The 21847-nt window shown below is 36.6% G+C and overlaps 1 protein-coding gene across 2 annotated transcripts in view; it reads right to left on the reverse strand.

The window, feature by feature from the left end:
* Positions 1 to 600: 600 nt before the first annotated feature.
* The window catches only part of GLRA3 (glycine receptor alpha 3), a 66732-nt gene continuing 45485 nt past the window's right edge, over positions 601 to 21847 (reverse strand). Inside the window, exons 6-10 of one of the 2 annotated variants that reach the window (XM_054169000.1) lie at positions 13817 to 13954; positions 9850 to 10064; positions 7866 to 8012; positions 3505 to 3624; positions 601 to 970 (exon numbers count right to left, since the gene is read on the reverse strand). In XM_054169000.1, the coding sequence (XP_054024975.1) occupies positions 701 to 970; positions 3505 to 3624; positions 7866 to 8012; positions 9850 to 10064; positions 13817 to 13954 (890 nt within the window). In that variant the 3' untranslated portion in view covers positions 601 to 700. The remainder of the gene's footprint in view (positions 971 to 3504; positions 3625 to 7865; positions 8013 to 9849; positions 10065 to 13816; positions 13955 to 21847) is intronic. The other variant, XM_054168935.1, reaches the window with a different exon arrangement.

Here is a 21847-nt window from a genome sequence, read left to right on the forward strand (position 1 = left end):
TGCAGGAATCAACACTTCACAAATTTTACCATATTTCCCATGTGATATGCAGGCTGTTAGGCCATAGATACATCATGCTGTCTGAGGTATTTCAACACACACACCTTCCAGGGGAATGGTAATAAGAAGTATATTGAATAGACTATGTAACTTCAACGTGCCAAATGTATGCATTGAAAAATCACAGGTACTGTCCTTAAGACAAGAAGAAGGCATTAAAACTATAATCTCAAATTAGTAAATTGTCATTATCTTGTTAAATAGAAATAAATGTTACAAACAATGATCTGTTCTGTAATACTGTGGGATATACTTTGGGTGTTCTGGATCCATTTATTTTTCATTAAAAACACACCAGAATCTAAAAAAAAAAAATGAGGAACACCAAAGAGTACTGTACAATTATACCACTATGCAGCTGTATGTATAAGTACTTGGCAGTAAGTCTTGGGTAGAGAGTGATTTACAATGCAAAAGTTGTTAATATTCAGGTTGACACAAAGTTTGCAATAGTAGGTGTAGCTTCCTTTCATTCCCTTGTGGCTGGGCATTGTAGGCCATGAAGGATTGTTTTGTTTGTTTTTAAAACCACTTAATGCTTTTAACTCCCCCTAGTCACTCCTTCAATATGCACTCCTAACAGAAAGCTTCCTGTTGAACATGGCAGCCATATCTGTACACACAGCAAGTCTTAATCTTATTATTGATGAATGTCCTCATGCCTGATGATTTTGTAAATTACCCAGTAAAAAATATTGAAAATCAGAAAGGCTAATGGGAAACAAGCTCTGGATATTGTGTCTATCTTCTTAGCCCGGTCAATGAATACCTTTCTCATTTCCTCAGGGCTTTTTGGTGCAGCTTGAACGGGATTGTTTGGCCCCTTTTGTGTCACTCCATCTTTTGCTTGCACACATGGGCTCACTCCATATGCTGTAAAGCTAAACTGACTGTCCCTTGCATCATCATCCTGTTAAAAAAGGGAAAAACAAAACACAAAAAATACAAAGGAAGACTTTTTTTTTTTTCCAGAAAACTTACCAGCTGTTAAATAGAAAATATTGTACCATTACCTCAGTGACTTCTAGAATCCACAGCTTCAGTGGTTAAAATTATTAGTGTCTGTCACGAATATTGCAGCATCTTTAAAAAGCACAGTATTTTCCTATTTGTTTATATATTATGTAATCTACTTAAAGAGAAATCTTAGTAAACTAGTGTTAATCAGGCACACAACTTCTGATTTGTCTTAGTTTTTCCCATTTAGAGTAAATATACACAGTCTTCAAGTAGGCAAGCTTCAAACTGGTCTTTTAGACAACAGTCATTAACTCCATACACTGCTTAACCAAATGGAACCCTGGCCTCTAGAGATACCCAGCATACTAGCACTGATGATGCTTATGTTAATTCTGTTAGTGAGAATTCTACCTATTTGGTCATTGCATATTTAGTAATCTTATCTGCATGCCTTATTTCTGCTGTTGCCTCTGAATATATCAGATAAAGACAATGGTAAAGCATCTCTGTTTAAAACAAAGTCTTTGAAAGCTATAGGCCAGATTTTTCTTCTGAACTATTCTTCTGTCAGCTCAGGAAAAATCTGCCTGGAAAATCCGAAAATGGTTTGCTGGCAGGACCACTGTTAATTACTTTGTTATTAAAAATAAAAGTTTATTTAATAGCTACAAAAATATGCTGATCAGTTACTAAGTTTGAACTGAACTAGTTGGCAGAACTGTAGTCATCACACAGATGCTGTATTTATCACTCAACTGCAATACTTTTTCAAATGTGTAAATTGAATATATTTGTAGACTAAAATAAAAAAATAAAGGAAAATTGATGTGAAAGAAAAGGAGGAAAAAAAATGCTGACTTCAGTGGGAAAACAAATAACAGGAATACAAAATGATAGGATTGTTATTTGATGACGTGATAAACCAAACAACTATAATAGTTTAGTTTTCCTGTCAGAAAATGTTAAGTAACATCTTTACAGTAGTTATATTCCAGAAGGGTTGTAGTTTGTATTTCAGGATGCATGATTTTCTATAAAACAGGAATTACAGACACATGGACTGTAAGAGTTTAACTTAAACTTGCCATTTAAACACCTGCATACATAGAATTCAGGGCTTAAATACTTTCATGTTTCATGTTGTTCAGAAAATAATACTTACGACTGCACAGGCTCAAAAAGATGATAAATCAATTTTTCTGAGTAGCATCTTTCAATCTGGTATTTTTCAGGAGGAGGCCCTATATGTTAAAACTCTACTGTATCTGCTTTGAATTGACGAGTCCCCTAGAATGGTTTTAAAGGCTAAGTCTCTGTGTACTTTTTTGCGTGCAACCCTGCTGAATTTAGTCTGTGCTCAGGTTGATTGGAAAAGTTCTCTGCTACTGCTGAAGTGGTGGGAAGATCCTTTTAGGAATCTATCATTTCTGCTTAGTGCCTGTTGGATGGTGTTTCCGTAGAGGCAGACAGGATGTGTGAAGCCCCCAGTCAGACCAAAGCGCTAGGGCTAACAGATATTCATGAAAGGGCATTACATTGTGTCAGGTACCAACATAACTTTTCTGGGGTACCAGCTGGAATATCCAATCTGTGGTTCTGCCAGTTTTCCAGCAGGTTCATAATGGAGAAAAATCATCATTTTTGGCCTCTAGTTCATATCCAAGGGTCCTTGTACACAGCAGCAAAGATGCAGTTATTCCTACTATTTGTATTAACTTTTGAGTGCTTTTTTGAAAGCATTTTTATAAAGTATCAATCACACTCTGTTTTTATCATTCATCCTGCTTACGGCAACATATAAGTATTTATCATCTCTATTAAAATTGTTGTAATTAAAGAATGGATTTTATTTAGAAAGTTAGAATTCTTTGGAGACTTGAAGGAAATACTTTCAATTATTTTATTTTTCTGTGAGCACTGTTCTGCAAAATACTAAGTTATAACAGAACACTGTCAGTTTCTGCAGCCCTGCGATTATGCTGTTTTCCGTTCATATTTGTGATAATACATTTCTCTTTATGGGTACTGTGTTTAAGAACTAAAAATATCTCCACAGCCTTTTGACTGTAGGCTATGGTAGCAGCTTGGAGACTTATTGAGGCCTTTTCTTCCATTATTTGAACTATTTCTTAGTGTTTATTTTTGAGAAGAAAAGTGTCAAATAGTTTTGCACTTCAAGCCGCTTGGTTTTAAATGCTGATCTGGCAGCAAACGATCTCACCTTGAACTGATGTCACTGTTCCTTTGAAGTCACAGAAAGTAAAATTTTAATGCTATGTTTATTCCATATTTAAGCAGATCAAAATGGATTATAAAATTAAGAGGACAGGTACCTCTATTAACATTTCACGTCATCACATACAGGTAGCAATGAAGGCATATGGAGTTCACATGGGAAGACATCATTTCAGACAAAAGGATAGGGCCTCTGTTTATGATTGGATATCACATTATGACAAATGGGACATCATCTTTGTTGTTTACCCTTAAATTTGTACTGTAGATTTGAGGTAAAGTCCCGTCTATAGGTCCTGTACATCTCAAGCCATTGCTATGCTGCAATGATTCACTGATTTCATTTCCATCAAGAACTCCCTCAAAATACTTTCCTCAAAACGGGTGGGTTGGCCAAAAAGAAAACAAAAGGAAAGAGGTATGATTACCATTAAACACAATCTAGCTTGCACATCTGTTTTCCTCACTAAAGATAGTGCAATCCTTAGATTTTTGAAAATAGAATTTAAAAATTGGCTATTCTTGAAAACTAAATCTATTTAGAGATAATCTAAAATCAAAGCATTATGCAATATATGTACACAATTAATGTTTTTCCATATACAGTGTAAATGCAACTAAGAGAAAGCAGTGATTGTAGGTATGGTTCAATATCCCCATGTGCCTTCTAATTCTGCCTTTTTTTTCTCTTTTGTCTTTCAAGCTCAAAAGGAATGTATATGCAAATGAATAATTAATACTCATTCCTTCTGAAGAAATGCTTCCATCACATTATGAAGTTATTTGTGAAATAATTGTGTCAGGCTTTTTTTCACTGACAGAGACAAAGAGATTCCGGATCATATACTGACTAGCAATTGAAGTCTCAGATTTGGAACCAAAGTTCCCTTGTTCTCAGAATTCATTATACCATTTGTGTAACCATAAATAAATTAGACCTTCTTTGAAATATCTCCTGTATCTACTGCAATGCCTATTGGGGAACAGCAGGTTGTATTTCATTTTGCAATAGCACTGATAATTTATACATTTATTTATAGTACAATCCCAGAAACGTCACAATTTTTGTTAATTCTGTGCCAATTGGATTGGCCCTCTGGAAAGAGATTTGCCTTTCTGTTATTTGGAACCATGCTTACAACCATTAAAAAAAAAAACAAACAAGATAGCCAGGGGGTGCAGTTCTATCTAAGAATTGCCCTTGATGCTGCTATTACTCTTGTCTGGGAAGGAAGGCTGCAAATGTACTAGATGGTGTTAAAAAGAGGCAGTGACTTCAGTGGAAAAAGCATATGGAAAATGGCAAGGATAGATGAGCTTTAATGACAATATGTCTTGACATAGCTCTGTACATAATATTTTGTATAACTGCATGATTTTCTATAAAACTCAGCAGCTCCTGTTTTGTTTGCTACGTTTCTCAACTGCAGGGGTTTTATCTGACTTCTTACTATTCTTAGGAGAGAGATTTCAGTTCCCCTATGCATTTAATCAGCACTGAAAAGGAATAATCCATAGTTTTGATTAAATTTACAACAAACTTTAACCTGGGAAAAAACTACATTTAGCCAGGAGCAATCAACTTCAGAAACATATGATGGTTCTGCAGTAGTTCTGGAAAAAGGACCTGGGAGTTAGGGAAGGTCACAATCTTGTTATGGGTTAATACCATGCTGTCATTAAAGAGGCAAATGGCAAACTGGTTTGGATAAACAAGAGTGTAATTTGAATGATGTGATCCTTTGGCTGCTCTCCAATGTTACTGGTTAGGCTTCATGCTGCAAAGAGAGTTTTTTAGGAGTTATATGATATTAGGAGAATTTCCAGAGATGGGAAATGAGAATGAGCAAAAAAAGACTGTACCGACTGAGAATACTTAAGGAAAAAAAGACTCAATGGAAATGTGCAAATGGCTCTATAAAAGAGTGAAGTAGTCTGTTCTGTGTCCCTTCTAAACAAGCCATGAGAGGCCAAAAAAGACATGAATACAAACCCAACTTTCTAAACCATTGGTATAGATTGCAGGGGAGCTTTAGAACTGAGATGAATTAGGTGTAGCTGACTTAGGTCAGGAAAATGGATTAACTGACCTTTCAAGGGCATTCCAGCATTGAAATTCAATAGTCTGGCCATTGTTATGGTTACTTGATGAAAGTAAATGTTTCTTGCAACTATTCTTTAATTGCAAAGAAAGCAGACTTCAAAAATTCTTCAGGTGACATTGCTATTAGATATTACCCATACATGTTCTCTTCTGCCAACATACACCTGAAATGAAACATTTCCAGAGCCATCTAATGTTGGACTTCTGAATCACTAGGATTTTTTCCATACCCTTGCAGATAAAATGCCAGTGCCAAAAAACCCTGTATTAATTAGTTGGAATTAATCAGGTAGAAAAACCTAATCCTAGCAAAATGTCCCAAGATGGTAATCATACAGGATGAAAAAAATCTAATATGTTACCTTAACTGCTCTATTTCTGTAATCTATTTGGACATAAATACTGACTAGGACAGCATTTAATGCTCAAGCGAGCCCCTGAAGTTTATTTTATACACAGCCTTTTAACCTAACTTTTTAATGCATCTTTTGGTCAAATGAGCATTTGTTTATATACGGTAGTTTTATAAAGTCAACACAATCTAATTCCTGAGAGCCCATGGCTCTTTGTCCTATTATTATGAACTACAGTAACTGACTTTGAGAAATACAAAAGAGGAAGGAAACACAAGTTAATTTGACTTACAAACCTATGGGTCTACATTACATGTTAAAAACTGTGGTGAACAAATAATAACATTTGTGATAAGGAAGACTAGTTATTAACTGCTTTCCATAATCCATAAGACATCATTTCTTATTATTTGTGTACCAGAGGGTCTAGGATGCAATCCAATTGTTTGGAAGAGATAAAATCTCCATGGTGCAATATTTCAAGTTCTGTTATATTTGTTGGGCAAGGAGTGGTTTAATACAACATTGAGAAGAGAGAAGCAATTAGCTGAGCTGTTTTCAGAGCTTGAGAAGGGGTATTCCCTAAGTCTACGTGGAATTGGAGTCAGTCAAGAAATGTTTAGTTAATTTTTTTCAGAAAAATGTCTGTTTCTTAAAATCATTACCTTGCATGAAAATAAAGGTGTTGGCTTTTTGATAAATTTAGGCTAAGAAACCTGTCTCATGATGAAACATATGGATACAGGGAGAAAAGGCAAACCATATGGCCTCACCTGGTTATGCTGTGAAGAAATTCATTGAAATGAATGTCTTTTATCTTCAGAAAAAAGTGTAGTACATGATAATTTACTTTAGACTCTGCAGTCTCCAAATGTAATCCTCTAATTTTATAATAACCTAGCAGGCAACTTACCTGAAGATAGAAGACTGTCTAATGAAGTGTAAAATTAGAATAAGGACTTTTGAGTTCAGAAATACCACAATGACAAGCACTCATCCAAAAAAACACTTAAGTCTGTGACACTATCCACGTGCATACTTTTTTGTTAAGTGGTCCACTCTTAGAATTGTTTTGTATATTGTGTTTCATTCCTCACATACCTCTAAACTGAAATTTGATTGATTGTGACTACTGAAAGTATGTCATTGGTGAGCTTGAAGTCTTTTAAGAGGGAGCTGGAGAGAGATTTGGGTTGATCTTGAGGGAGGAAGGTAATGTTACCTGACAATTTTTAACCTTGTGGTTAAAATAACTGCCATGTACTTGAGTAATTATAAAGATATCACTAAAGTTGAATATGGTAAATTTGCCTGAGATCCAGAAGACACTATAATACATGGTGAGAAAGAAATGGGCAGAAGTATAGTCACATCATTTACTATAGCACTTTGTGTGTGATACATGATGCATTGGGGTGACCCAGCTGCCCCCTATGCCTTAAAAGTCTGTGACATTCTTCTCATTCCAAACCTTAAAGCAGCTTTCAGAGAACTGCTGTATGCATACTTCAGAATTCAAACCTGTAATCTTGCAGCTTGACTTTGCACATTGGTAGTGACTTATTTTACTAGAGATTAGACAGCTTCAGCTACACATTACATATTAATAACTATTGCTGTATTAAAGTGCCTTATTACTTGTATGAACAATTTATACTAAGCTAACATGACAGAAAGAGAAGGAAAAAAATACTTCTAAGCCTTTTAAAGTAAAATATTTGTTCTTCCACCAATAATATTAATTGAATAAGTATGCTTTGTATTAAAAAACCACATTTATGTGAAATACAGCTAGGGCTTTGAACTGAATGTTAGAATGAAATTAGGAAACATTATTCATTGAATTTCAGTGTCATACAAACTGCTGCAAATACCAGTAATATTCATCCATTGAAGTATAACTTTTCTAACAGTGAAATTCGTGGTTGTGCAGATGGCTCCCACATGGCCCCTGCCTCATTTAAATCCCTCTTTTGAGAATGCAAGATGAATTTATGCAGTGCGTAGTTGCTATGACCCTCTGCCTATAGCAAATTTCATTCTGTGCTGCCACTTTATTGATATTGCCCTTTTTAGCTGCAGTATGCTTACCAAACTAACCCTGTATCTTGGCATAAGTCAATCTCTCAAAGTTGTGAATATGTTATTTTTACCTTGTTCTTCTTCCTCTTGCGGCGGAATCGCAGAAGTTCTTTATGCTGCCTTGACACAAAGTTTACAGCTGCGTACTCCAAAAGTGCAGAAAACACAAAGAGAAGACATACAGCCATCCAGATATCAATTGCTTTCACATATGACACCTATGGAGAGAATAGAGCAGAAGACAGAATATGTTAAAAACACAGAAGTGAAGTTTAATATTTCATGTCAAGTGCATTAATATCTCCATATCCACACACTACTTTTATCAAACAAAACACAACATGAAAGCTAGCTAATAAGAGGGACAACCATTCAATCTAAGTCTTGAATATTATTTATTATAGTCTTTCATAAAATATGTCTACTGTTTATGTCACTAACATTTCCTCCTAGTGTACTGTGTATTTTATCACCAACCAAAGAATCCACAAGAAACACAATCTCTTCCTGAGATCTGTGAATGATACCCAGAGAATGACCCAGAGAATTTTTTATAGTGGGACTGCTGGAAATTCCGTTCCTGGAATAGAAACTAGATAGAAGAAAGGAGGTGGAGAACACGGATATGCTCATTCTCCGCTAATATAGGCATAACAAATCAAAGATATAGTTTAAAATTAGTGCTGTGATTTTAGAATAGAATAGAATAAACCCGGTTGGAAGAGACCTTCGAGATCATCGTGTCCAACCTATCATCCAACACCACCCAATCAACTAAACCATGGAACCAAGCATCCTGTCAAGCCTCACCCTGAACACCCCCAGCGACGGCGACCCCACCACCTCCTCAGGCAGCCCATTCCAGTGGGCAATCACTCTCACAGTGGAAGTATTGAAAATTGTTTACAAAGTAGATGAACTGACTGCAATCCTTTATTGCCAAGATCAACTGCAGAATGTAATCTGAACCAGGAAAGTATAGTCTGTTCCCTCTCTGTGTGCAGATTTACAAGAGGTAATTCATACAGGCCAACATAGCTAGCTTCAGGCTTCAAAAATGTGATAAAAAACATTGTTAGCTCTTTCTGGTAACCTTTTACAAACTTGCTTTTCTGAGGTTTTACAGCATTCTATTTTCTTATTTGTTTATGCTACATTCAAATGCATTTACAGAATATATCTCGTTGAAGGAGACCTCAAAGATCATTCAGTCCAACCTTCAACCCAGCTCTGAAGGGTCAACACTAAACTATGCCCCAAAGTGCCAGGTTCACATGCTGCTTGAACACCCCTAGGGATGGTGACTGCACCACTGCCCTGGGAAAACCATCCCAATGTTTGATAACCCTTTCAGTGAAGAAGTATTTCCTAATACCCAGCCTAAACCTCCCCTGGCACAGATTCCATACATTTGAGGCACAAAGGACACTCACCTTTGTTAGGTATATCTATTTTGCTTAGGAAAAGTATTAATTGGCCAACCTAGAAATACCATGTTAAAACTAATGCAGATGTGGACTTTGGTTGGTTGGTCATTTTGTACATTATATCTCTATTAGCTACAATGGCACATGAAGATGGTCAAAGAATAACTCTTAAAATGAAGAAAAAAAAAAATCTTTAGAGCAATGACAAGTCAGAAAACAGGAAGGCAGGTTATGAGAAAGCAATAACATTGAGAACAAGTGGGAAACTATGATCTTCAGAAATTCAGTAATTTCTGCTAGCATGTCTTCAGATACTGAGGTCTGCAAACAGGTTGAGGCAGTTAGTCTCTAAGCAGCATTTATATAGTGCTGAATAACATTGCTTTCATTACTTGCTGAGGTTTATGGAATTTATATGTGGTGGTTTAAATAATTTAGATGGGAGAAATAGAATATATTTGATTGGTGACTCAAAAAAACCTCAATATATTTCAAAGTTATTTACCTTTTTTTTTGAAGATGATTAAATGCTAATATTTAAAACACATAAGGTTGACTGATGGAGTCTATTTGTCATATATCATTGACTTTGTACTAATATGGTAAAAACAAAGGAAATTCTGCCTACCTTTGGAAGAGATGCTCTTGAACCTGAGCTTTGTGTTGTCATGGTCAGTACAGTTGTTATGCCTAAAGCCACCCTGGCTGGAGCTGCATCCATGTTGATCCAAAATGAAACCCAGGAGAGAATGACAATCAAGAGACTTGGTATGTACATCTGGATGAGATAGTAACCCATCTGCCTCTCAAGGTGGAATCGGACTTCAATACATGTAAACTTTCCTTTTCATAACAAAGGAGAAATATTAAAAATATTATATAGAAATAGAATGGTTTTCATTGTCAGCAACCAGTGCACAATCTAAATAATTCACTCTGTTAAACATTTGTTCTCTAATGAAAGATGAATGTTTTCATTTCTCTTCAGTGATTTTTAATATGCAAAGTCACCGTTACAACAGGATCATCTACTGGAAATAAAGGGGACAGAAAACCTGAAAATTTAGGAGTTTGATAACTTCTGAAAATCTTCCTTCTTTATAATGACCAAAACACAACTCATTATGACGTAGGAAATTTTCTCTGTGTGATCACACTTGTTCTTCCACTTATTGTTTGGAATTGCTGTATGCAAACAAAAGGCTTGCTTATTCATTGTATAAAACCTCTTTTATCTTTTGATCCAATTTTAAGCTTACATTTATTCTTTTAGAAATCCATTTAATTTGGGGAAAATGTAGTGTGATCAGTGTGGGCAGTAAGTTAGCAACAGAAGATTCCCTAAATCTCTCCTTTTATCCCCATTCAAAAATATAATGATCAACATTCAAACACAAAGAGAGGACTTCAGATCAGGCAACTTTAGGAAGCTAATTAAATCACCTAATTTTTCCACATACAGAATACCAAGGAACTTCCACTGATATTGTTTGCTCACAGAAATGCCAAAACCTTATCTTTTTTTCTCTGACCCAGATTTTTTTATCTTTTTTTGATCCTGTAAACTGTAGATTGTGTCTCAGATCTTGAACTGATCCCATTAGACAGCAGGGGAGAAAAGCACTAGTTGGAAGTCAGTCTTGGCAGTGCAGTTGTAGCAGTGACTGGTCTGAATGTGAGAAGGTTGGTGTTAATTTTTGACCTTCCTGGCTGAGATCAGAACCACCGGCATAAACCTAGCTAAACGAAGCAGAATGGAAAAACCCTGACCTTTCCACTAGCAGATGTGAGCTTCAGCTAGGAAGCAGTCAGCAGAGGTTGTGCAGTTGCGTCCCAGCTGAAGCCAGCATACAGCTGTTGACTCCCTTTCTCTTCCATTTTGAATTAAAAGCCAGTTAGCTGTAGTTGAATCTTTCAGCAGATGGTTGAATGGATCAAAAGAGACATGCCCATGAAGTTGTCTCAGTTGGGGAGAGACAAGCAGCTAAGAGCATTACTCTAATAATTCCTTCCCAGTACATAAAAAGTAAGCTCTTGTTCATTTTTATATGCACTGTGGATTCACAGAAAGTGGCTAGGAGGACTATGTGAAACTTGGTGGTGCAGTTTTGCTGAAGCTGAGTAACAAATTAACACAGACTAAAGCTAATGCATACAATGCGCAATGCTTACAATAGACAGGCTTTTGTAATACAAAAGAAACACCACCTGTTGAGGGCTTCCTGAAACAAAGGTAACATTCTTTGGGTTTATAAATTTAGCCCAACCAGGGAGTCTACTGTGATACAGACTGAAAGTGTTACCTTGCTGAATGCTCTATGCATGTGAAGTGAATGTACTGGTACATATTTGCACATTTTACTCTCATAACACATGTTCTTTGGTTACAATGTGAGATCTGCAAGGTTGGCATGATTTCCATGCAATGTTCATGCTGAAACCAAAATGATAGTGGACAAATGTATATTCTGGTCAGTCTATATAATTTTCCTTTCCCCCAGAATATATGAGTGGCTTTTCATAGGAGTCAGTGTCTAGAACATTATCCTGGTTTGGGTTTTTTTTTAAGACAATAATAGGCCAGCCACATGGTGCAGGTCACTGGAAGTTTTGAGTCAGCCAGGGCATCTCGCATAGCTGGCTCACAGGTGTATCCTATACCATAAATATCATGCTCATTATAAAGTGGGAAGGCTGCTGAGGCAGGGTGTGTGTGGTGTGTGCTTGTTACTTGAGGTTCTCCTGACCCTGCTCTTCTTCCTTCTCCTGCTATTAAGGACTGCTTTCCTGTTTATTATGGCAGTTGTGCATTTGCTGGGCTGAGTAGAACTTTATCTTATTTATGCTGGTGTTTATTTTGCAGTTTTGTTAAATCCATTTTCATTTATGGGTCTCCCCACCTCTTAATGGGGGAGGGTCACTGTGGGGATAAGCACACTTGTCTTGTAGGCATGTTTTGAGAGACATGAGACCTTCCATACAGTTAGTAACCTCTGTTGCTTCTACTTCTCAGCTCAGTTTATGGGCACAGTGAAAAAGACGGTAGACTTAAGTTAACCCTATGCAACGTAGTGTGTTGTACCTAGGTCTAGCATGCTTCACTATTAATAGCAACTTAAGCAGGCTTGAAATGTAGGTATGTATGTAGGAATGGCTCAAAAATACTGGTTTAATGAAAGTTCTCAAACAAGCATGTGCAGTTCAGCTTTGGATGCAATGTTTGGAAATCACTGGAATTTCTGACATTTTAAAACAGGTCTGTGTTCAACATCAGATTAAGTACCACAATAACGTTTTGACTCCTTGCATAGAGATTTTTTTGATACATTATATTGTCCAGCTGAACTTTGCAAAAATGAGGGTGTTTTCTGTGACAAATTCTCAGTTGTTAATCTCACTTTACAGGTTATAGCAGTATAGTTACAGGCATATGCTAAAATGGCACAAAAGCATGAAAATCCTAAAAAACAAACAAACCAAAAAACAGAGGAGATGGAGCAAAATAAGAAAAATAAAATTATCTTATTTGTCATAGAGATAATGGTTAAAATAAAAATATTAATTTTATTATTATAATTTACAAAGAGATTTTTGAATGAAAAAAAAATTTACCCTGCTATAGGATCTGTATCTCCATTTTTTGAAAGTTTTTAAGGGTTTGTACAGTAAATGTGCACATTATATATTTCCAGCTTCTTTTGGGGAATGCTTCAAAATATCTCTGTCAATATCTCCCTACTCTGAATGGGAATTATTAGACAGCTTTTCATTCCCTTAGGGCTCCATGGCAGCACTTTGATAAAACTCATGTTGAAAAGCATTCTTCCTTAATTTTGATTGCCACAGGACATTCCTCGTGAATCCCTTCATCCCTTTTGCCATTTTTGCAGAATTCAAATAAATGTATACTAAACTAGTTTCAAGATATGCTTAATCTCTTAAGCATCATATTGGAGAGAAGAAATTAAGAGCTATGGATTAGAATGACAGAGTTCTAGGGCTTTTCCCCCTAAGAAGATGGAAGCTATGCATTCTTAGACTTTATTGAGGATTATTATATTTGTGATTATCCAATTATTAATATGACTTTTTACAATGAAAAATAATTTTTAAAAAGCTTTAAAAATAACCCCCAAACCTCAGGCTTCAACTCAAAGGCCAGTATACACTAAGAATGCTTTCAGCTTGTTTGCATTGCCTTGTTGCCATAAGAACGAGGGCAGCTGGCTTGGCAACCCTGTGTCCCTCTTTCCTGACTAAGCCAGGCCATGCTTAGTGCACAGCTGATGATCCTTTAGATTTTAACAGTGCTTCAGATCCTACAGTCTAGTTGTGGCCATGTAATCCACTGTAAAAATAACTCCTGACCAAATTTCTTCTAAATTATTTTAACTATTTTCTGAAGTTTCTTGAAGTAGCTTTGACCAGCTTTCAAGCGATTGTTTCGCTGTCAGTTATTTCAGTCTGTGTTATCCTGTACAGTGTACCTGTACATTTTAATATTTTTGAGTTCAGTAAGAATATTTAGGAAAAAACCCCAAACCAACACCAAACTCTCCAAAATCACAGGTTTAATTGCTAATATGCTTTCCTACCTGTATTGTAGTGCTTGGTGCAGTAACATAAATCCTTTTCTTCTTTCAACAGAAACTGTGGCAGAGTGAGACCTTCTGCTACTTGAACTGCTCCCTTCTCTTGCCATTCAAAAATTAGATCATTCATTGTGTATCCAACTAAAAAACAAAACCAACAAACCCCCAGAAATAAGCTAAGGCAGTTCCAGACTTTGAAAAGCAAGGGCATACTAAATAGTGATGACTTAAGTAAATGTCATAAAGAGGAGATAAAACAGGAAGTCTGATTGCACCTGTTAATCACATAGTGTCTGTTGATGGAATTACAAAAGCATCAAAATGAGCTAAACACCAAATTCTCCTATGTGCCTGGGAAAATCTTACCCTTCCCAGTCCATGAAGGTATTTGGACAACATGAGATTTTAGACTGAAATCTAAAACTAGAGAGCTTCTATTGTTGTAACAGTTTGAATGACAAAAGTGCTTGAGCCATATAGAATAGATTTAACCAGAAGGGTAAGGAAGGAACTTTTACATCTAAATCATACAGGTGATTGAAAGGTATTTTGCTTCTTCAGTACTTCCTTTCTGTTTTAGCTCAATGCTAATGACCTGTTGAGTATACCTACTGATAACTGGAATGCCTTTTAACCTTTCAGTAACAATTATCAATCATCATTCTATAAAATAACTTTAAGAAGCAGTCTAAGTGCTTCTTGCTGATATTGGTCTGCTGGTAAAGATTAGAGATACATGGTGCATATTTTCTAAACAGCCTGTGTGATAAGACATCCAAAAAGCTGTATTGCATTATGTGGTTATTACTGTGCAAACAAAGCAGTAAAGAATAGTTATATGATTGGATCACCTTCTCAGCAAACTGTGGGCTTGAAATATGAAGACTTTATTCTGAACAGATACTTGGTTACCAGTAGAAACTTGCACTGTGTTGTATTGTTAAATACGTTCTCCATCTTGTAAGAAGTTAAATATGTGGTAGTTACAAAGAACATGTTGTTTCTCTAGTTATTCTAAGGGACAGATAACTGTATTTTTGTTGTGCCATTAGGTCCATAAATATGAATCCATAGAAACTAGATGGCAAGGGAGTTGACATAATCTAGGACCTTGAATTTGAGGGAAAATGAGGAACAAAGTCATGACAATGTCACAGAATGAGGAATCATGTCTTGCAGCTTTTCAAGTTCAGATTCACACCAACAGAAACCCTATCTCCCTCATTATATCTTTTTCTAGGTTCTCCTCCTTACACTTTCTATACTACAGAAGGCCATGCCAAATGTTACTGTAGTAATGAGCTTTGTAGTTTATTGATAATTTTATTTAATCTGTAAAATTAGCAAAGACAATACTTAATTGTATTTCCTATATCTTTAACTTGTCCATCAAAAGGGCACTGTCTTTTGCCTAGGGAAATAACTTCAGTGGCATTCCACTGAACTCTAAAAGCATAGAAAGAGATGACCTAAAGACAAATCAGAAGAATGCTTTATCAAGTACACATACTAAATTTTTAAAGTTATGTCACTTATATATGTATGGAGCTTATTCTGTAGTAAATGTTATGTGCTTAGCTCTTGAATTCCGAATTCTTAGGAGAAGACTTGAGTGCAAGATGTCTTCTCTCTGTGCCTTGCTATCCTTGTATTCTGCTTTTCATAGGAGATGTGGTGTGCATGCCTGAAGCTAGTCCCAGTCTGTGTCTGGAAAAAACAATTGTCAATTTATTTCTGAGCACACCTGTCTTTCAGGATAAAGCTTTGCTACATGATTATTCCTATTCTTTGTAAATTCTTACTGCTCATCTTAATACATTATCTCTCCTCCTGCTGCTTTTTGAGCAGAACATACGCATCTTTCTTATTTCCATTTGCTGCAACCCAACATGATATTCAGCCTCCCACTAGAAAGGAGTTTTAATTTTTATTATAAACTGCTGCCAGGTACTTTTCTTACCAATGATTACAAAATACGGTGTTTATGGAGGAAAATCTTAGTGGCTACATTTTACTGTTGAAAAGGACAAACAGTCACTGGACAGAAGAGCAGTGACCCTTTTAGTTGAAAGCAATGGCATCTAGTAGACATGACCAGGTCCACCTAAACTAAACCAGGTAGTAAGGACTTCTGTCACTGAAATGCAGTGCACCAGGTTTTGTGTTTGAAGAGTGTAAATGGATGAAAGTTGAGAAAGGAACTAGAGGTGCCAAATTATTAGGGGGTAGACCCAGCTGCTCTGGGTGAATTTTGCAATGTATATGTTGTCTGGCTACTGCCCAGGAGTTTGCTCTTACTTAAATCTACAGACGTACTACTAATCATACAAATGTAAGTGGTGTCATCATAGAACTGCAAAGAAAGGACAGAAAAAAACATGGTATGTTGAACAACAGTGTTTCAGAAGTTACAGGACTGGTTAGGTTACATTAATAATTTCTCTTAACCCAGAGTCTGAGATCTTGCATGTCTGTAATGCGAAAGCAAACAAGGCTACCATCCCAGGAGGAAAAGGCTGCTAGAGTGAGTATTTCTCAGGAGAACTTAAGAGCTGAGTGTATGTGTGGCACTGTAGCCTCCCAGCAAACAAGTCTTTTTTAAGAGACAACTCATTTTGGGGAGTTTGCACCACAACTGTCTTGGTAATTCCAAGATGCAACCATTTTTACTTCTGACATACTCCTATGTGCTAAGTTCTTTTGACTGGCCTTAGAGTATCATTCCAAGCCATGAAGAATAGAATTTTTGCGTAAACTTGTGACTCAGCCTAATACCAATATATTGTGTAAACTTGCTTATCAGTTTGTTTTATTCAGGAAGACCATGCTTTCTTTGTGTCACTTTACAATACCTACAGGCATCTTAAAACCTAACTTGTTTCCTCTTGTTCAATAAACACATGAAAGGCATGAAGCAACTGATCTGAATATTTAGCATTTTTGTACAAGAGAGTTTGGTTTCACCACAGAATTTATTTTATAGTTCTTTTAACCCCACTGATTTTTCTAAAGTCCATTCCCAACACTTTAATCAGGTACAGGTCCGAGAGTAACCTTGGATGTATTCAGCAAACCAAGCATTTCAATATGCATCCAGATGAGGCAAGGGCTACAGTCATGCTGACTAGGGTCATTTTACTACTCTTCTGTTAGGTATCCCTGCAGTGAGCCTCCAGGATAGGCTGCCTTCACGTTACTGTTCCTAAGAACCTGGCAGAGGTTTAAGTTGTGCCTGAAATTCCAAGCAACATAGCAGGGGAAAGACATGATAGAGCTAATGAATCTGGTTTTGGCTTGAGGTTAGAATAAATTCTGCTAATATACATGACACACTAAATATATTAGATTCAGAAATAGCTGTGATGCATTTCAAGGCTAAATTTATGCTGCAGCTCCAAGAAAGAAGGATTTTATTCTATGTATTTCTGGCCTGTTTTGTGAAGGATCTGCCTCCTGTACTACACTTTAAGCCATCTGATGGAACCTCTGCCTTGGGATTTACAGATTTATTAGCCTGAATTTCAGAGAAGAATAATATTTTGGGCCCAGACTTATACCACATCTCAGATTTCTTACTGACAGATTTTCAGCTGTCACTTTATAGTAGTTCCTGTGGGTTCAACAGTGGTTGCACGCTTACTACTGTCCTTACCTCCTGCATTGGTCAAGAGCTGGGAACTACAAATACATAGATCTCTGTAGCTGTGTCAAGTCTCACTTCAGATAAGCACAGTGAGCAGAGTCACTCATATGCAGAATGAGTTGTTGTTCTGGTTTAACCAGAATTACAAAGGCATAGCCTAAAACCACAATTGTGACAACTTTTGTGCTACTGAAACAGAAAGGAGAGAATATGTATGGTTTTCATGTGTTCAGACACAGGCAAGCATTGATCTTGTCTGTCCATAATTACTGTCATTCAGGTAGACACCTGATGTTCCCTGGCAGATAACAAATATACTCCAGTTCTATCATCTTTCTTATGGTGTCCTTGTGCTGTTGTGGGAAAGGAACAACGGGCACAAAATTTTCTGTAATGCAGTAGCTGGTATTGCTGCAGCCTGCTTACCAATCTTTCCATTTGCACAATCTCCAATTTAGAGACTGTGAGTAAGTAAGTTGTATTATTCATTTAACAGCATCATAGCAACTTGGTGTAAGTTTAGTTAGAAAGAGCAAGAAGATGAGGCTGCCTGAAGAAGAGGAGGCTCAGGGGAGACCTTATTGCTCTCTACAACTACCTGAAAGGAGGCTGTAGCTAGGTGGATTTGGTCTCTTCTCCCAGGCAACCTGTGACAGAAGAGGACAGAGTCTCAAGTTGTGCCAGGGGAAGTTTGGGCTGGATGTTAGGAAGAACTTTTCACAGAAAGCGTGATTGGCCATTGGCATGGGCTACCCAGGGAGGTGATGGAGTCACCATCATTGGAAGTGTTTAAGAAGAGACCGGATGGGGCACTCAGTGCCATGGTTTAGTTGATTAAATGGTGTTGGGTGAAAGGTTGGACATGATCTCTAAAGTCTTTTCCAACCTGGTTAATTCTGTGATTTTTTGATTTGGTAGAAAAAGTCTAGTTTATTCAGTGACACATGCAGGAGCAAGGCTTGCAAGATCAGATACAATGTAAAGAAGCTGTGAGAAATACAGGCCTTGTAAATTCATAATTGTACAATGTCCTACCCAACTTGACACTTAGTGGAAAAAGCAGCAGTGATCATCACTTTAAAAACAAACATATGGAAGCCTGGCTGCTGCTGTTTTCCTCCTGCAACCACTTTGTTTTTTACAACAGAACCTGATGATCAGATCATTTATTCAGGACATGAAAAGACTGTGCTTTGAAACCCCACAATTTTAACTTCCTCAGACAGTGCTTTGATCCTTCTATTCAAATTGTCTTACTATGCAACAGAAAATGTTAAGCCAGACAGCCACAGAAGAGTATGATACTGTGGCCTAGAAATTAGAGATGCTTGGATGGATTCAGGCTCTCAGGGTTATGTCAGTTCTCACCTCTGGAGATTTGATAAGAAGCCTGGGAAAATGCTAAATGCACCCATCTTCCTTTTTTCTTCTATAATTTTAAAGGTAATTGGATGGCTGTTCTTAGCCAGAGACTCTGAAATTTGAATGTTTCTGCTCATCCTTTCCCAAGTTTTAGAAACTGATCAGAGATCAGACTCACAGAAAACTTTTTTTAGCTAGTTACTCTCCTGTAGGGCATGTAGTTATTTCTGGTAACTCATCCGAAGTGTCTGTTTCCCTTCCTACATAAAGAAACAGCTTTTGAGGTGAACTCTTAGAGGTCTAGGAGTTTGGAAGTTATGTCATTGTGCCTATCTTCTTTAGATCTATCCCACAGTCATTTCAAGGAACTGCTGTCTTGCAAACCTAACTGGTTTTTCCACTATCAGATATGTGGGTATAGCTAGAGCCACTATACGATGCAAGAGTTCCTGTCTCAGGACAGCTCTTTTGTTCATAATTTCTATTCTACAGTGTCTGGAGTTACAGATAAAATAGAATTAGACAAGGCAATATGGAGAAAGCTTTATTACTTGTAACTTCCTTTGTGAAATCAAATCTGATCTTTCTCTGTAACTATCAGGCTTTGAAAAACTCATTTGCATTTTGTTCAGGTCGTCTGTGAACACTGCCTCACTCTACATGAGTGTGCAGCAGGGAATTTATTTCCACTGAACTGAATGATAAAAAAAAATACTTAAGTGAAGCATTCTACTGGAAAATACAGTAGAACAATGCTATCCAGCTAACAAGTATTGGTTCCATGTGGTGAAATTTGGGGGAATTGTGAGTTCCTGCGAGGTTTCTTTAAAGCAAAACAGATGCCCGTTTGTTCAAGAATGCTCAGTTGCTGTAGGACCTGTTCTCACAAGGCCTGAAAGAGGCAAAATACAGCTGAGCTTTATGAAGTCATTAAAGTAATAGTTTAATAACAATAATAAAGTAATAATTTAATAAATAACAAATTTAATAATTTTTAAACAATTATTTTGTTGATGCTAAGAAATTATAGCTTTTGATTGTTTGGTCAAGCACTATGGTACTTTGAAGCATAATTACATATGATGAATATACATGCCATCTCTATGTCCTCTGATACAACTGCCTTATCAATGTTTTATTTAGTCACATAAATTATGAAGTGACATATAGGTTATTATTAGAATTATCTGCTTGGGTTGACTGGAGTTTTGTTTAAATGCTGAATATATCATATTGCCCTAAATTTCTTGACATTTGCAGCAAATAAGCATCTCCATTTTAGTCAAGAAAATTTCTGCTGTCAGGTTCAACCATTGCCGGCATATTGAAAGGCTGCTTTATAATATTACTGGCCTTTGTAATGAAGGATAGACCTGGTGTTTATACTCCTCCTGTAAATTCTTTGTCAAAGCATACCATTATCCATACAACCAACAGTTTTGCCACACTGAGGGATAATTATCTTCCCCTTCTATCAGATGCTGCTTTGTTCCAGTAAAAAAAGAAACACACTAAGAACTACTTTTAATCAAATTATATATATTGTGCTTCTGATATATATTTTGAGTATTCCAGTATGTTCTTTCTATATGCAGAAAAATATATTCTGAAATATTTTACTGAATGATTCTGAAACTTCATATCTAGATCTGATATGAAGAAGGATACTTGCTATTTATCTGGTTTTCTCCTGACACAAATTTTCCCAAATGTCAGATTGCTAGAGCATTTCAAAATCCACTTAATTGTGTTTTGTTCTTCACAACATTAGGAGGATTTTTCTGCTAGGAAGGTGTTCTGAAGCCCCTTCATTTTAAGGGTAAAGGCAATTCCCAAACACTTCATATTACAAGAATTTAATGCATCTCTGTGCCTTTCTCCTCACACATCCTGTGTTATCTCTGATGATAGTATCAGACAGAACCTTTGGTGTGTGCCTTGAAACAGGATAGTGCTACATGCTTTCCATCCTCTTTTATGTTCTAAGTAAGGTATCAAGGGAGATAAGTACAATATATGATGGGTTAATGAATGCTGATTTTATTTCATATAAAAAGTATTGCTATTAACTGAAACATAATTCTGCAAGGCCTGTCTTGTTTAAACTCATTTTACCTTCTATTCCCATCAGAATATTAGTATATAATGCAAAGCAAGCTTTGTGAAGAGATGCCGTGATTTGCATTCTACCGTAACACCAGATTTGGTCAAACTGTCTGATCTTTTCTGCCCTAGAAAGCTGTTGGGTCCTTTATTCTTTCCATGTTTTGCTTTGTGTCAAGCTATCTATGCTACTACCAATTCCTTTAGGCCCAGAGTCTTGGGAAGACGCTAGAATTTTGTTCTGGTGTTACAGATGATCAGTTCATATTCACATTTTATCCCTAGCTACATGACATCGCTTATGGATTTCTTCCTTCTCATTATGGAAAGCTCTTCAGCCCATCCCAAGATTTTATGAGGAGTGTTCCACTGAGTCAAGGCACTGCCACAGCTGAGAAGGTGAGTGCTGCGACATAATCTGTGTGTATCAGTATATGCATTCACACATATGCAGTTTGCGATTTTCTACAATTCTCCCTTCTGGTAAACCCTTTCCCTAATCCCTTCTAGGATGATTAGGTGATAGCTACAGATAGGTAGCTGTAACATGTAAGGCATGCTGAATAGCTAGGGCAGGAATCTGAAGAGCGGGGACTTGGTATATATTACCTTCTTTCCAGCTTTTAAGAACGCTGAGTTGTTACTGATTTCAGGATATTCACATAAATCGCATAAATCACTTCTTTAAGTTATTCTCATGTTTTCTTTATTCTCTCCCACATTACTGTCCCCCTGTATATGTGAACATAGGGAAGATTTAATGGTGAATCCCTATATGTATAAATTTTGCATACAGATGAACTGTCATTGGGTACTTAAGTTTAGTAGTAGCTTTAGATTTTCACCAAACTGTTGGTTTTAAATACAAGTAAGGATGAAACAATCTCTTCCTTTGAACATCATGTTTGTTTCACAGATGCTTTTGG

This window comes from Dryobates pubescens, chromosome 1 (assembly GCF_014839835.1).
Source record: "Dryobates pubescens isolate bDryPub1 chromosome 1, bDryPub1.pri, whole genome shotgun sequence".
NCBI classification, from domain to species: domain Eukaryota; kingdom Metazoa; phylum Chordata; class Aves; order Piciformes; family Picidae; genus Dryobates; species Dryobates pubescens.